The following is a 16,750-nucleotide window of genomic DNA, read 5'->3' as shown; positions in this document are numbered from 1 at the left end:
TTAAGTGAACCAGAGTTCGTTTCCCCAAATAATCTGGAACAAATGTTCAGCCTCTACCCTGGTCCGGGACCAGGAACCACTCTCTGACCCATCTTTGGAGATGGTCTCGGTTAGTTTCCAATCGGACTGAGCTTCGGTTCGCCCTGAGATTCCTCAGTTTTTCATACAATCTGTCCTTGGAGCATAACAACTGAAGCAAAATGGCCACTGTAAAGCCACTGTGGCTTTATTTTAGCTTAATGTTCTTTAAGGGATGGGGTGATTCCACATATTTTATAAATATGACTTTACTGAATATGACACAGCGAAGCTTCGGTGACAAAGGATACAGTTTTCATCTCCTTTCTTATTCTTGGGTGGGCCCGGCATGTTGAGCAAGACCAGTTCTGAATTGTGGGAGTTCTTGACCACAACTTCATTTAGCTTCACAGCTGTGTGCATCCTCCGCACATTGGACTGGCTCCTTTGAAAAAAAGGGCATTTTATTAAAAAAAAAACAACAAAAAAAAACATGTGTGATGAACCCAATATTTTATACTATGACGATATCAGTCAGTAACAGAAGTAAGAACACCTTAGATTACATATTTGGATAAACACCAATGCAGATGTGAACCAGAGGTTTTTGAGGCAAAAGCATCAGATCCACAATGTGGTCCCCTTGAAATAAATCCTAAATTCTTAAAATAAGAAATATTCTTTATATGAGCAAATACATTTGCCAGTAGAGTAAATAACTGGTCAAGAATTCCTATTTTAAGAAGAAAAAAAAATCAAGTCACTTTGATGTGTTTTCTAAATTTAAGATTATTTTGAAGTCGAAAAACGTCTTAAAACAAAGGTATTTTATCTTGCTTGGGATTACATTTGGCGCCTCTCCATGCGGTAAGTTTTTTCAACAATGACTCTCAAAGACATTCACATGCACATGTAATGTTAATAATAATATGACTTACAGGCTCTCCCACTCACTGAAGAAAGAAAGAGAAAAGATACATTTAAAATTACAACCAGATAAATGAAGCACTTCATTCTGTCACAACTGGAAGACATACATGATGAACTGACCAAAAACGGGAATTGTTATGCAAACACAATGGGATTTCATCAAGACTTATTTAATTAAAGAAGGAAAACACTGTAAAATGCTTTAAAAGTCAGGAAAACTTTAAAAAGAATCTGTTTCATTTGATAGTTTTCATGTTAACAAGTTTTGGAACAAAAGGATAGAACAAAAAAATTAAAATAATGATGCATTTATTAATAAATTAACCTCTAGGGTTGTGTAATATTGTTGGAAGGGACATGCATGCTTTTGTGTTTTAGATTTTTACCCATCACAACTGTCCCATTGCAGAATGAATGAAAACGTTTCTCTTCTTTATTTCAACTCTATTTTAAACCTTAAAAAAAACATTTTTACTTAAACAGTATTTCATTAATTTTCTTCAAAACTAGCAGAAAATTTGAATCCCTAAAAGAGTTGGGGCTCTTAAACCCATTGAGACAACTGTGTTGTGATATTGGGCTACATAAATAATTGAATTATTTTCTCTTATTGCATAAGGAACATACCAACAATCACTAGTCAGAATCAACATTATTTTGATGCCCAACTAACGAAAAAAAGTCAACGGTTGGATGGATTTACTTACGGTTTCATGTTAAACATATCCTTAACCGCCATGCCTTCTCTCTGTTTGTTCCTCTCGTTTAGCAGCTTGTCTTTGGTCCACGTCATGTGGACGCGATCCGGCGCTGAACCTGCAGCTTTGTCGTTCGTTGCAGAATGAGAGGCTGTGTTTCTGTCATGAATCAGCTGGGCCTAAACAAAAATAAGTCAGGTCAAATGTTGCGGCATCTGTTCTTCAGGCGTCATCTTTTTAGTGGAATGCAAAGTATGAGGTGAGAAAAATTCTGTCTGATCAATTAGCAAGTTCAACGACGTGAAAAAACAAGCAAATGAAATCCATGCACTTTTTTTTATTCACCTTTTTAAAAAAAAGAATCAATAAAACTATCAAATAATTTTTAAGTTTAAATGATACATTCCCGCTTTTCTATTTGACTGCTTTTCAAAAATTGAATCGTTTATTCTATTCTAGCATAATTTTATTTAATTCTATCAGAAATTCCCAAACCCTCCACTCTTATTGGTTAATAAATATAAATTATAAAAGAAATTAAAAATATGCTTCAAATCAATTGTAGTTTGCAGATAAAACTAAAGAACACAGTTGAATGCATACTCCTACTGTGGCAGTAAAATCAAGTGCTTTTTTTTGTGTGGAGATGAACTCAAAGCAGAAACTGAGGTTAGTAAAGTTTAACCCCCTTATCTGGAATGTTTTTCCATTTTAAGATAATTCAACACCAAGAAACGGCTTTCAAACGTGCAAAAAAGGTTTGAAAATTGAACCTTGGACTAAAACTTGGCCACAAAGCTCTGACTTCATCAATGAATAGTCCTTTAGTCCCCATGGTGTTGACACTGACATTTCAAATAGTAAATATTGTCTTTTTTAGGCAAATTGTCAACTATCCTAATATGATTTTAGGTTTGAACTTGAATAGAACCATCAACTGTTCTCAGGTGCCACTCACTGCTCCTCTCAGAGGATGAGTCACATGTGAAAAACCAGGTTTGCACATCACGCTGTGCAACAACCTAAAGTCCCAAGTCAAAGTTCCAACATCTGTCACGCACCTAAGTGTGTGAAATTTGTTCTCCGCATTTGACCCTTCCTCTGGGGAAGCGGTGAGCTGCAGACACATACCGCGCTCAGGAACCATTTTGTGGTTTAACCCCCCAATCCAACACCTTCATGCTGAGTGTCAAGCAGGGAGACATCGGATTCCAGTTTTAGAGTCTTTGGTATGACTCAGCCTGGATTTAAATTCACGAACTTCCAGAATCAGGGCAGACCCTCCAATGGAAGGCGACTGAACTTATTGTTCTTTAAGGTCTTTAACATAATTCATTTTTTAACAATAAAAGTATTTGTTTTCTATCCCGAAAAATCCAACTCTATCATTTGAAATGGTTAAAGAGAATAAATCATGAAGATGATGTGGATCTACTCATTTTACGTTCACTCTGCTGGAGTTGCAGAGAGCAGAAGGACACAAAACAAAAACTAGTCAAACAGGAAGACACGGTTTAATCATGAACTTTACATAAACTGTTGCAACACAAGAAAACGTGTTCTGAGACAAAGATAATAAACACCTGTCCCGTTCTAGTTGGGGTTTTTTATCTTAAAGATCCACTCTGATAGGGTTTTTGGTGTTTTTTACGTGTTCTCGTAAGATTTTTCTGATGATGGAGAATACGCATTTATGTGAAAACCTAGTCAACAACTAGGCTAACAGTCCAGCCCACAACTCGGAGGCAAATTTCTCATGACCTCCTGCCGCTCTGCAGAAACTATGTCCAAGAAAACGACACCGGTTTTTGGATTTTAGCTAAAAAACTGCTGGGACCACTGGGAACGATTTTAGCTCAAAAGATGATCAGAGTGGGGGTTTACAGAGATGGCCTTTAACTCCAAATGAGCAGGAAAGTATGAACTGGATGGTCAGCAGATTCATGAAGATGATGCTGCAGCAGAAGGCAGCGCTGAAGCATTGCAGCTTGAAATGGATGTTAAATAAAAAATGTGCAGGATCGTGGCACGATGGATGCAGCTCATTCGCTACCTCGTCCTCTGGAATGCTCTGGGTCTGAAAAGGGGAGCCGCCAACAACACCGGTCCACTTCCTCCTCTTTATGGAACCACGTGATACATCAGTGATGCTCTGAATCTGAGCACATTGTGCATTCCCGATACAGTTATGCTTTTGGAGGGCTGCATTAGATTATGTACATTATACTTTCTGCTGGAAAGTGTAAAAGCTAAATGTTTTGCAACAAAAATGTATCTTTAAAATGATGAGAAGAGCACAAAAGTAAAGAAAATAGATAGCATTTAGTGTGTCATACCTCTCTTTCCCTCTCTGTGCGGGACAGCTGCATCTGTTTGAGCATTTGGGATCTCTGCTCCATCATCAGTGTCTTCTCGTAGGTGAAAGCTGAGATATCGCTGTCATGCTAGGAGGACAAGCCGAACGTTAGTATCAGAGCACAGTAAAAAAAAAAAAAAGTAGAATCCTTTAAAAACTGACAAACTGCCCCACCATTTCCACCACCTCCACCACTGCATCCAGGCGAAGATGGTAGAGGAATGTCTCCAGGTCCTTCTTCATCTGGATGGAGTTGTCATCCATCTGGGCCACGGTGAAGATACGCATTCGGCACTTCCTCCACACCTAAAGACATTTCAGAGTGTGCACTTAATTTCTTAGTAAAAAAAAACAGAGCATGCAATTATCGTTTCTTTAATTAACATTTTTTTCCTCATCCTCTGCGATAAAATAAAATGAGATGAAAACAAGTTTTAAGTGAACCCTAAAGTTCGACACACCTTGTGCTGCATGAGCAAGAAAGGCAGCAACATGAGCAGTCCACCATCATGTACGATCCACCACACGTCGATGGTTCCCTCCTTCAGACGCTCTTGGTTGTCAGGGAAACGATCAATGTTTTTAGCAACCAGCAGAGCCTGATGCGCTGATGTCGTCTCTCTGACTGTCTCTGGGGGGAGAAAGAAAAAATGGTGATGTTCAAAGACATCTGCTATTTTCTTCATAAAAATAGGGCAGACATTTGTTCAAATATTTAATTTGAAAAACATAAAAATTTGCACATTTCAAAAAGCAAAATGCCTATGCATGTGGGGATTGAATCAAATCTTAAAGAACTAAAAGGAAACATTATAAAAGGAAGTAGAAAATTCTTTTGGTGGGAAGTTTCTGTGCAAGTTACCTATAAAGTTCTTCCTTGCAGAGGAATCCTGGGCCTGTTTCCAGCCTGCTGGCCAAGCCATGAGGACTGCATTGTGCTTCATTCCTCCCAGTCCTGCAGACTGGATCATTATGGAGAACCCGTCCCGCAGGCTGGACGACACGACGACATGGGAGAAACCTTTCATCTTCTCTGCTGCCATGGCTGTTTTGAGGTTCTGCAGGTGGAGAAACAGAGCAAAGTGGTAAAAAGCCTTGAAAATATGGTGACAGGATGTCAGTGACGATTCTCATTTATCCAGGTGACATGCCAAGACTTAACTTCAAGACATATTGCAAAGCCATTTGTCATGTCTTTCTGCGTATACCATCTGCAGTTTATACAATCTATGTTTAAGCTGCCTTTTGGAATGTCACTGGCTGAGCAGCAGCTTCAGGCCTTTCACCCTTTCCCCTCTGCCTCTGCCAGCCTGGTCATTGCTGCACTTGACAAAATTCATGGGAAAAAAAAACTTTTTTTTTTTCAAAATGGCAGCTTTTCTCCATGTCCCAAAGTGGCACTTGGGGATTTTGATTTTTTTTTTAGCATCATAAGAAATTCTGGACCCATTCCTTTTTAATGACAGTTTTGCCTGCTGTTATTTCATCATTTTATGGCGGGGGTCAGTCGCTATGCCTACAATTCGTTTACATCAGCTGCTAGGTGTGTGCCAATTTTTTCAAGTTTTAGAGTGGCGGGTATGATAAAAGGTCATAAATGCTTTGTTTGCCAATAATTTCAATCAATCTTAGATGAAAATGTTTTCATCCAGGGATTTTTGGCAGGCAGAGCAGAGGACTGATCAGACTAACCTGCTCGCCAGTCTTGGCGTCCTCCTTGTGGGTCATGTAAGTGCCCTCGAGTACCGAGCAGACGATGGTCAGCCCCTTCCCTGCTTTCAGCTGCGATGTGAAGGACAGCAGACGATGATGCTTCACCGCCAGGTCTGAGTCCAGCTTACACAAAACTAGCAGCTGTGGTCTGAACACAACAGTAAAAACAAGAAACGGTGTTTAGTTTGACGAATATGATGAATAAATGTAAAAATAAATTAAAAATAAAAGTACAATTCAAAAAGATTTCAAGTGGTTAAGATTGAAAAAACAATGGATTTTTAGCTCTTATGTAATCTTTTAAATGGTATTCTTTGCTGCCTGAAATGTTTCCAGGCGTGAAAAGATTAATAAAATTAAATATTATTTACCCCAAAATTTAAATTCACATTGTTTCCAAAGTAAGAGGTTTTTCAAAGAGTATTTCCTGAACGTGGAAGAGCATTGTCACCTCCAGTTTTTGGTGTGCAGTGGTGCTTCCTCAAGGTGGATAAGAGCGTACCGCGCTGCATTCAAGGACAAGCCCCTGATCCCGTCGCCCCATTCTTTCACTGCCCTGAAAACAAACAGTGTCACTTGTTTTCCGTTTATTTAGAAAGTCAAAAGTTTGCCTTCTTAATGAGTAATTACTTTATTAAACTGCTGCTAAACACGCAATATCACATTAAAATAGATCATTAAATATTGTTCCAATTGTTCCCTTTACAATCATAACTTTATTGAAAACATGTTTTCTCAGATTTTCTATTTTAACTGGATTTTCAAACTCACCCTCTGTATTCAATGTATTTGTAGATGCATCCTGCTATCACCACGGCAACCAGAGCATAGTACCAGGAGCAGATGAACATGAGGGAAAGGCTGAGACTCATTCCCAGAAAGGACAGAGTCCTGTGGGGGAGAAAAAAACAAGTTTTTAATAGATAGATAACCTTTATCGATAATAATTTTACAGAACAAAAAGATGTTGTTTAGAAAATTCTAGACATTCAAAAAAAAAGCATTTAAACATGTCAAACATCAAAAATGAGCTTATATTTAAAATGTTCAGAATTTTTAAAAAGAATTTAAAATCAAGACAAGTCTATGGGATTTGTCCTCACCAGTGATAGAACTTAAAGCGAGGTCTCCAGTTTGGGGTACAGAGTAGAGTCTGAACAGCACAGGCCAAGTTGACAAAAAGATAACACATGAGGAAAAACCTGAGTAGAGAAAGGAAAACATTTATTCAAAAGGAAAAATTAAAAACTTAGAGGTTGAAAATGAAAGCCACCACCACAATGCATACATAGACAGGATGGGTGCTACATCATCCAGAGAGGCGATGAGGATTCCTATCTCACAGATTCCAACTGTCAGCAGAAGGGCCCAAGTGGGCTCTCCATTAGCCTTCCCATGACCGAAAACCTGGGGAGCAGCAGGGAATTCACTGTTATGAACTACTTTATAAATATTTTACTTAAGGCCCCACTCCGATCATCTTTCGATCTGTTTTCAAAGTATGACGATGCCATTTGTAGGCAAAAAAACAACAACAGAAAAATGTCATTTTCTAGGACATCGTTTCTGTAGAACGGCAGTGGTTCTTTAGAAATTTGCCTCTGAGTTGAGTCAAATTGCAAACTAAAAAAGAAATATATTTAATAGAATTTGCTTTTGGTCAAAGATCAATGTCAGACCCTAAAATTAAACAGGAAAAAAATAAATGAAAAAAAAGAGTAAAAAAAGTTTTTTAAGTACTTACCTGTAAGAATGGGATAATCCCATCACGAGCGATAGCCTGCAAGAGCCGGGGGGCGCCAGTGAGGCTCTGCAGACCTGCACCACAGCAGGAGAAAAATGATCCAATCACAATCACCCAGGGGGATGGCCATGCCAGAACACCTATCACAGGTGTCCTCTTTATTGACTCTCCAAACCTAAAACATCCAAAAAAAGAAATCCAAACAATATTGGGTATATTGATGTTGGAATTCCTAAAAAAAAAAAGCATACTTATCAATAGCAAACAGGTCAATTTAGTGTTTTTGTTTTAACTTGGTTAAATATTTCCTATTGAGCATCAGCAAAAATTTAAGACACTAACTAAAATAAGAAACAGTTTTACTTGTCTCTCAGGACCACTCCTTCAATGCAAGCTCCAAACAAGACCACGAAAGAGATGTCTGATCAGAGTTGAGGCAAAAAAACTGTTGATCACCACAATGGAAAAATGCAGACATTTTGTTTCAAACTAAAAATGACTTTCAGCATCACTTTTATCACATTAAAATGAGGGATACAGATGAAAGAAGAGGTAAGAATGGCCAGGATGGTTCCCACTGGGATGGACCTCTGAGCATCTCTGAGATCACCTGATCTGTTTGAACCCGCCATTATACCTGCAGAAATCCACACACATGCAGACATTTCATGTATTGAAAACACTTAAACAAATATACAAATAAAGTTTTGGGATATTTTCATTGAATAAAAAAACCCCACACAGTTTAGCCTTGTTTACCATTGAGAGGTCCGGTCTGGTATTGAATGTTTCTATTATAATATGAACCCATTAAGCTAGAGAGAACTATGCCATTTTTGGACCCCTGTTGGTTGGTCCATAGATTAATGGAACAGACCCGTTAGGGCGGAGCTACTGTCATCACACAATCAAACCTGTTGATTGCCGGAAGGTCATTATGACAAAACAAAGCGCCAAACCAGCACCAGCTTCTTTCTCTTCGTCGCATGCAATTTTGTCTCAAACAACATCAAATAACTTGCATATAAAAGCAGAGCAGAAAAAAAAGGTGCTGCTAGATGACCTTCATTGTTCTTGATAGCTTCATTTTGCTGTGGTCGTCCCACTATGAAGCAACGCTACTCAATTGGTCAAGAGTTCTAGGGGAGCCTAAATCCAGGCCTCGAGGGTCATTGTCCTACAGGTTTTCCAACCAACTTGTCATTGAAGCTCCTTTTCGGCTAAACACACCTGATCCAGGTAATCAGCAGCAGCAGATAAGGCAGGGTTTCTGGAAAACCAGCAGGAGGCCGGCCCCCTGAGGCCTGGATTTGGGCATCCCTGGAGACCCTGCATGCGCCGTAACAGTCCAGCTTTGAGTGGAAACACTTGCCTGAATTGCCTGGACTATTCTAAACTGGATTGGACTGTGCCATTCAGTGCAAACAAGGATTTTGAAACATGACCAGAACAAAAAGTACCAAAAATCTTCTCCAAAGTGCATTTCAAAATGTATTTCCTTTTATTTAATGGCTTATTTATTTCTCCTTGTTTAATTTGTTAGTAATAATTACCTGTTACAGATGGGAAGTAGATCCCCACCAGCAGCGTGAAGAAAGTAGCGATGTCACTGAAGACATAGTTTTGCTCTTTGTCAGTCTTTGGGGTTGGAGCTGGTACTGAGGGCTGGTTTTGCTTCTCTATTACCTCTCTAGCTGGACCGTAATTGCTCCATAGGTTTTCTGAGAAAAGAAATTAAAGGCCATTGCTATGAGGAACCAGACCAGCTTTTGGCTTGAAGATGAAAAAATGGGAAGGTTAAGCTGAATTTGCTGTTCACCTTTGATGACCCCACTCAGCAGCCCAGGTATGGCTTGTATCTCTGTTAAATTATTTAAGGTAAAGTATTCGTCACAGGTGGCGTTGGGATAATGGCCGTCGCAGAAGATGTCCCAGAGCTTGGTGGGGACGGTTCTGTTTTTTATGATCTCCACCTTGGCACACTTTTCAAACATTTCATTCTTTAGAGAGCGGTTCCCCAACAGGCAGACGCTGCAAATGAGAAAATGGAGAATGGAATCTTTAATTATTTGGATGGAAAACCAATGGCGGCAAGCTGCTTATTTCACAACACTGGCACATCCAATAAATATAAAGAAAACCATTAAAAACTTTCAAAGATAAAAATCTAATAACTAAAAATACAATATAACATATGTGAAGGAAATTGTTTATTATTAACATTGTTTCAATGTATATGGTTTAATGTATTTGTTTAAATGTTAACTCAGATTGACTTTTGAACCTTTTTAGAAAACAGTTGTGTGTTTGTTCATCTGCTTCTCATCCCAGCAAGGATGAGGGGGTTTTACAACACACTGTCCTGACTTGATAAGAAATACTGTTTGAAGTTAGAATCCACCTAAAGGGGTCATTATACAACACCCCCTAGTGAACTTTTCTCTTTGTCTTGAAATTGTTACCTCCTTCTTGTGTTCTTAATAAAAGCAGCACAAGGAGAGGCAGATCCTTTGAGAAGAGAAGCGTGGTGGACGTTTTCCGTCACATTTGCTCCTCTCCCTCGTGCATGAGAAACTTGATTCTTGTTGTGGTCTGTTGTTTATAATTGTGTTTTTCTTTAATGTCTAGATGCATTTATTTGACAACATAAAAAAATTAAATTCAATGAAGTAGAGTTAGGACTTTGCCTGCCATGGAAAAAAACGTTAAATGCTCTCAGTGGTTTGTAAATAACAACAAAAAACGAGTCATATACCAGTGGTGTTCAAGTAACCCTAACCTTTGTTTATGTTATTATATGTAATTTTTCACTTTTAAAAAATATTATAGTTTCATGAATCGTGGCTTATTTATACCAAAACTATTACAGAAATGAGCCCTGACATTCCTCTAAGAAACCAAAAGGTTTACATCCAGATTTGGTGCATCGTAACCCTTGTGCTATCCTAGGCACTTTAACATTGGGAGTTGGGTCATCTAGACCCACTAGACAGTGCGCTGAACCTTTTTCTTCAATGATTTGTGATCTTCACTGGTGTCCATGGATTACATGAAATCTTTCCACCTTTATCCACCTTTGTCATGGTAGGGAGAACACGTCAATGTAAGGGTGGGGTCATCTAAGATAGCACAAGGGATAATGACTTTGATGTGTTCCAAGGACCAGACATACTGTAGGAAGGAACTCTTTAGGAGACAGTTATCAAAGATGGAACAGCTGTTCAAGCCTTAACCTTATCACGAATGTTTAAATAGATCTAAGAAATATCTTTTCTCCATGCTTCTCTTCTGCCATCATAGTTTAAAACTGACAATGTGACGATAGAATTGACATTTTGAGCAAAACCAGAAAGAGTTACTGGAAACAGAGTGATTAAAATATTCCTAAATTGGATTATATTGTAATAAATTACTTTAAATCAAAAATGCTGTGGGTTTTAGATTTGGTTCTCTTGTTTAGAGTCATGCTGGGTTTTCAGATTTTTTGTTTACAGTTTACTATCGTGTTGCTTTGTTTTTTTTGTTCTTTCTCTTCCTCTGTGCCACAAGCGAGCCAGATAAGTGTTGCTGACTATCTGTTGTTTTTCAGTCGATTATCCACTTAGTAGGTCTGTGATCCTAATGGCACTTCATCACGTCACGCATACATGCATGTTTGAATCTTAAGGCCATGTCAGTCAGTACGCACATTTTGTGCATTTTCCAGGTATGAAATTTCGGTCTTTTGTGATAAAGCGTGATATATGCAATTCATAAAGTTCGTCCCGTGTCGATGTGCGCAGATGTCCGCTGAAGGTTTCAGCCGACGGGTCTTTACGTGTATTTGGTTTTGAGCTGTTCAGAAATTTTGGCCTGTTGAGAATTACACAGTTTGGGCTTATTTTACATAGTTTATACGCAATTATTACGTAAATCTTGTGCAGTTGTGTGTGATTTCTGCAGGATGTATACACAAATTTGTGTCTTTCGACACGTGTCTAACGGACTTCTGATGTATGTACCAACGACATATAACTGTGCGTATACGGTGCATTTGTCCCTTTAAAATTACGTAATTGACGCACAAATCCCGAATGAATTGCATATAAACAGCGCAATAATCACGCACGGTTCATGATTTACATGATTTACATGTTCTTTGTGTGGTTTATTCGTACTTCTTCTGTGGTTTTAACGTGGTTCACTCATGATACCTCTGTGAAGATTTCACCTAAAGACCTCAACTTTTCTCACTTTTTCTACGTATATTCACGTATGACTAATTTTCATCAGTGCGATATGAGTTAAATGTACGAAGTGGCTGTGGGACACGGCATTAAAGTCTGTTTGATTTCTTTGTCTGTTCACCGTTGGGTTCTTTAAGCACATTTAAATGTAGTTACTAGATTTTTATAACATTTTCCTCTGATTTGTATTAAATCTTCTACATTTAGGTCTTTCATTAACCAAGTCCAGGACATTAAACTCATTTAAAGACCCTGGTATTTATATTGAGATATTTATTTACCTTTTAGTGGTATTTAACACACCCCAAGATTACATACACAGAAATAACCTACCAATCCTACAATTTCCAATTGGGAAACCAGATTTAATTTAATCCCTAATCCTTAGTATTATTTTTTTATTTTTTTATTTAAGGTGTTTTTTTTTAGTTTCTTTGTCTTGGTTTGATGATGATTTCAAGACTATTTTTGTGTGTGTTTTGTTTTGAAAGGTTCTTCTTTTGTTTGTCACTCACCTAAACTCCGGCGGTTCAATCAGGGTCTTTATAGCTCCTGCGTAGGTGGCCATGATGGATAGAATCACACAGGATAGAAACACAAGAGCCAGCTTGTTCACATACCTGAGGACAAAAGAGGTCCAGTACAACGTGAGCCAGTGTGCCGGTGTCGGCGTTCACCGGCGTCCAGGTGTGCGTACTCACTTCACTCCCACAAACACAACTAGCGCCATGAGGAGAAGACAGCAAGTGCCGTAGACACGCATGTTGTTGTGCTTGGCGTCTTCAGTGTTGTCTTTGAACACTGTAGCTGTTGGAACAATGTAGATCTGATGGCAAGGAGGAAGAGCAAAAAAAACACATTGTGAGTAGGCCGATCAGTACAAGTTAGCATTGGGCTGGCTGAAGTAAAGCTGACACACCAGCAGAATCTCTATGGTACCCAGGATGTACAGAGATCCAGCAAAAGTGGTTCCCAGGTAGAAACAGAGACCAACTGCTCCCCCAAATTCTGGGCCCAAAGATCTGGAGATCATGTAGTATGATCCTCCAGCTGTGGAGAGAAACAAAAAGCAACTTCTGTAATGTTTAGAAAGTTCCTATAATTAATACAATATTTTTAGCAAATCTTGACGGTGTTCTTAAAATCAGTATCAGTTTTCTATTACTTTGGTAATTGAAAATAATAATGACCTCAAAATCAGCAATTAATAGCATTTGGAAAATTTGCAAATAGGATGACTTAAGTCAGGGGTGTTCAAACTTTTTCCAAAGAGGCCCAGATTCAGTGTGGTGAAAATGTGTGAGGGCCAACTACTTAGCCTGTATTCTTGGTAATCTGAACTGTTGAATGAACATTTTCTTGCAATGGGATACTTTTCATTTCTTTGCATAGAACAGAAATAAATCTAAATACATTTTTACTAATATTACTCTGAATTTCACATTTGAAGACTAGAAATAACATTTAAAAATAGTCCTTTCATTAACATTAAATCTGGATTCACATGAAATGGTACATAATATTCACAATTAAATGCTCGCTGTAAACTTTTAAATTAAAATTATGTGAGCTGGAAAATAACACAAATAGTTATCTAGTTCAAAAGTAGAAACCACTGTAGTTTTGATCAAAGAAACAAATAAACGTGTTCTTCTCGTTGGGCCTTAAGGCTCTGAGGGTCAAGTAGCCACAAATTGTTGCCACAGGTTTACCATTTATCACGTGATTCAACCAATCACAATCAAGAAAGTGTACTTCTTAGAAGGTGATGGGGGCCACATATTTTAAAACAGGAGTCTGTGGGCTGGTAACATTCTGAATGGAGGCTGCAATTTGCCCACTTACCAGACTTTGGACATGCACAGTTTTAAGTGGTTTTAGCTTACCTGGTACAACTCCGTTGGTTGCTATGGCGCTCATTGAAATTGCAGTGAGAAAAGTCTGCATCAAAATCAAGAAAAAGCTGATATTAAAATGTGAGGAAATGCCCAAAATATTTACTGTAAATAACTTTAAGAGACTATTTAGGTTTAAAATTCAGACAATATTTTTCATCAATGGGAAAAGGATAACAAACTATTGCTGTTGCATCGCCAGATTGGGAAAGTAAATACATCTAATGCATAATTTATTTTAATTACTGTTTGAATCACATTATTTTCAATGAGTTTCAAAATATTTAGCCCAATTAGGGAATCCCTGCTTGTATTATTCCTTTTGCGTCCTTGTTCTTAACCCTGTCTTATGCATACTAAAAATATGTGAGACATTCTTTGAAAGCTTTGTGGATTTTGAGTGCTAGTAACTTTAAACATAAATTTAGCTAAATAGATAACACACACACACTTCTTTTAATTACAAGAAAAACTAAGGTCTTTCACTTGTGCTCTGCTTTTACATTTTTTTAATAACTCTTAAGTAATTTGCACTTATGCTAATTATTTTAGAATTAAGTATTTCCTAGACATTTGTATAATTTATAGCCTATTTTCTGCTTTTCATTTTCAACATTTGTATAATTTTGTGTTAATTGAAACAAACTGTATTTTTCTAGGTTTTGTGTTTCAAACAGGCAGTTTTATTTGCATTTGTGGTAATGTTTTTGGATAAATTTGAGTGGATCTTTCAACTTTTTGGCTGTTTTTTCCTCTCTGGCCAATTATATCTCAAGCAAATAACTTTTTTGTTGTCTTTTTACCATTTTATAATTCTAAGCATACTTTATTTTATTCTGCACTCACACTTGGAAATGTAACTTTTCTTATATTAACAAGTCAGATCCTATAAACTACAAAGTTTGACTTATAGGTTCATTTTGAAATTTACTGAATTTGTAAAAAAAAAAGTGTGCAATAGGTGTATTGTCAAGTCTGACCTTAGTAAGTAAAAACAGAACAAATACTGTTCATTGATGCTATTTTTAGTTTGGCACAACACATAAAAGGAACTTAGATCATTACATTTAATAACAAAAAAAAACTTTTATAACCTCTTTGGGTATAAAAGCACTTGGGTGCATTTTATTCTCATCACTTGACTGCAGGGCAAGTTTAATTCAAACAGTTGGTCCTCTGTTTGTCCTCTTGATACCTCATTTTTCTGGTCATTGCATCAAGGATTAATTGTTAAGGTCAGACATGTCATATTATAGTAAAAAAAATCTAAATACATTGCTTTCTTAATTTTTTTCTAATTGGGCTGTTCAAACATGCTACCTCAGTTTCTCAGGTGATCACAGGTGGTTCCAAAATTCTTCAAACTCTCACTTACACAAATGCAACACATAGAGACAATGGCGAAAGACCCCAGGATTCCCGCTGCCCCGACAATCCAAGTGAGGCGCAGGAAAAGGATCACTCCCAGAATGTTCTGCAGGCAGGGCAGGTAAACGCCGATGAACGTTCCCATTTGGGGGATCTGCAGATGGGGGGGGGGGGGGGGGGGGTTACAGAATAAGATTTTTAAATATTAAATACTGAACTTACAAATTCTCTTTTTAGAAGCTCAAAGTGCAAAAGTCTGCTGGCAGGAGTGACACAAACATTGCATCCCAATTGAAGAATGGATTCACTCTGAGCAGATTTACTTACTTCCCAATGTATTCAGGATCACTTACCCTTTTTTTAGGTAAAAATGGTTGGTCCCGTTTGTCTAAATGCTTCAAATTCTCCATTGTCCATATCCAAATGTCCAACATCTCCCTAACAGATCCCAGTCTGTTTCTAATGCTTCCTTTTTTCCTCCCTTTCAGTTTGTCCGGTTCATTCTGTCTCAAGGTTCAGATTAAAAGCCCTCAGCTATCATTCAGGGGGTGTGTTTTAAGAGTGTTTTACTGTCTTTGACATCAAGACTCCCAATGTTCTGTCTTCTCATGACTGCACAACAAGCAAGTATTGTTTTTTTTTTTTTTTTAATTGCGTTTTCAGAATTCAGCTTCTTTGTGTCAGATTTTTGCCACAAGGAATGTGGATAAAACAGCAATGATAGTTTGTCTGCATACCCAAATCAAATTTACAGCTTTTTGCTCACTGCAAATCAGTTTGCTTGGAAAAAAGTGGAAATCAGTGGATGGATTACACATCCAGAGGATTTATTTTGCACAGTAGAAAAATAATGTGGAGGGCGGCAACATTAAGATGTTATTGTGTTCTATGTTGCTGCTCTTTGCTACTGTTCTGGGTTCAGAGTGGTGCACTGTATGAATGGTGAACATGATTAGAGGATTATGGATGGAGCTGGAGGAACAAGGCAACATAAAGGTTGTTGGCAGAGTGGGAAGCCTCAATAGAAGTTCATTTTGTTGCTGTGTCTGCTGTGGAAGTGCGTTAAAACTATTTTAATGATTCACTCCAATTGGTGTTTTTAATATGTTCTTGTGGCACTTTACTCATGCCTTTTAGAAAATTGAGTTTAAAATTGAATTTCTGAGTTTTTTTTTTTATTGAAATCCTTGTGAATCAGTGGCAGATGAAAAAATTCAGTTGGAAAAAGCTCGTAGTTACGTAGATGCCACAAGCCTCCTGTCCCGCTGCACCCTGATGCATCCACTTGTTGACAAATAGATCCATGTTTGTCTTTGTTTTTCTCATCTGAGCTGGTATCTGGCTCTAAACTGTGCGGCTGGATAGCTCCAGTATAGCTCGACATTTTTGTTGCACTGGTAATGTTAGGTTGGGGTTGTGAGGGGCCGTAAGCTAGCAGTAGAGCGGGTATATAAACTGATAGATGATGGGAAATAGGGGCAGGCTTACTCTGCGTTAACATTTCTAATGAACTCCTGCCGCATTGCCAAAACTATGTCCTAGAAAACAACCGTTTTTGTTTTTTGTTTTTGTATTTTGGCAAAAAAACAGCATAATCATAATGAAAACTTTTTAAAGCTTTTTTAAGAGAGATCAAAAGATGATCGAAGTGGGACTGATAAATGTCTGTAGCAGAAATGGTGATTCTTTTTGACTCTTATTACGCTAGCTGTCACACATCTGGATGGTGACATTTGTTCTCTGCAGGGAGGAAGGTGAGCTGCAGACACAACTGCGCTTGGAAACCATTTGGTGGTTTAACC

General features: G+C 37.9%; 1 protein-coding gene across 2 annotated transcripts in view; it reads right to left on the bottom strand.

The window, feature by feature from the left end:
• The window catches only part of LOC101169392 (solute carrier family 12 member 7), a 28,045-nt gene that overhangs the window by 2,133 nt on the left and 9,162 nt on the right, over positions 1–16,750 (bottom strand). The window contains exons 4-26 of one of the 2 annotated variants that reach the window (XM_020710962.3): positions 14,956–15,102; positions 13,572–13,626; positions 12,605–12,735; positions 12,387–12,511; positions 12,201–12,305; positions 9,279–9,490; positions 9,013–9,180; positions 7,998–8,096; positions 7,823–7,880; positions 7,460–7,634; positions 7,004–7,122; positions 6,819–6,917; positions 6,487–6,606; positions 6,167–6,271; positions 5,695–5,863; positions 4,865–5,060; positions 4,464–4,633; positions 4,177–4,308; positions 3,983–4,090; positions 3,700–3,804; positions 1,656–1,825; positions 957–971; positions 330–463 (exon numbers count right to left, since the gene is read on the bottom strand). In XM_020710962.3, the coding sequence (XP_020566621.1) occupies positions 330–463; positions 957–971; positions 1,656–1,825; positions 3,700–3,804; positions 3,983–4,090; positions 4,177–4,308; positions 4,464–4,633; positions 4,865–5,060; positions 5,695–5,863; positions 6,167–6,271; positions 6,487–6,606; positions 6,819–6,917; positions 7,004–7,122; positions 7,460–7,634; positions 7,823–7,880; positions 7,998–8,096; positions 9,013–9,180; positions 9,279–9,490; positions 12,201–12,305; positions 12,387–12,511; positions 12,605–12,735; positions 13,572–13,626; positions 14,956–15,102 (2,917 nt within the window). The remainder of the gene's footprint in view (positions 1–329; positions 464–956; positions 972–1,655; positions 1,826–3,699; positions 3,805–3,982; positions 4,091–4,176; positions 4,309–4,463; positions 4,634–4,864; positions 5,061–5,694; positions 5,864–6,166; positions 6,272–6,486; positions 6,607–6,818; positions 6,918–7,003; positions 7,123–7,459; positions 7,635–7,822; positions 7,881–7,997; positions 8,097–9,012; positions 9,181–9,278; positions 9,491–12,200; positions 12,306–12,386; positions 12,512–12,604; positions 12,736–13,571; positions 13,627–14,955; positions 15,103–16,750) is intronic. The other variant, XM_011486581.4, reaches the window with a different exon arrangement.

This window comes from Oryzias latipes, chromosome 17 (genome assembly GCF_053564925.1).
Source record: "Oryzias latipes strain Hd-rR chromosome 17, Olatipes_Hd-rR_3.1".
Lineage (NCBI taxonomy): Eukaryota > Metazoa > Chordata > Actinopteri > Beloniformes > Adrianichthyidae > Oryzias > Oryzias latipes.
Note: the sequence above shows the minus strand (reverse complement) of the source record. Positions and strands in the feature narration are given on the sequence as shown.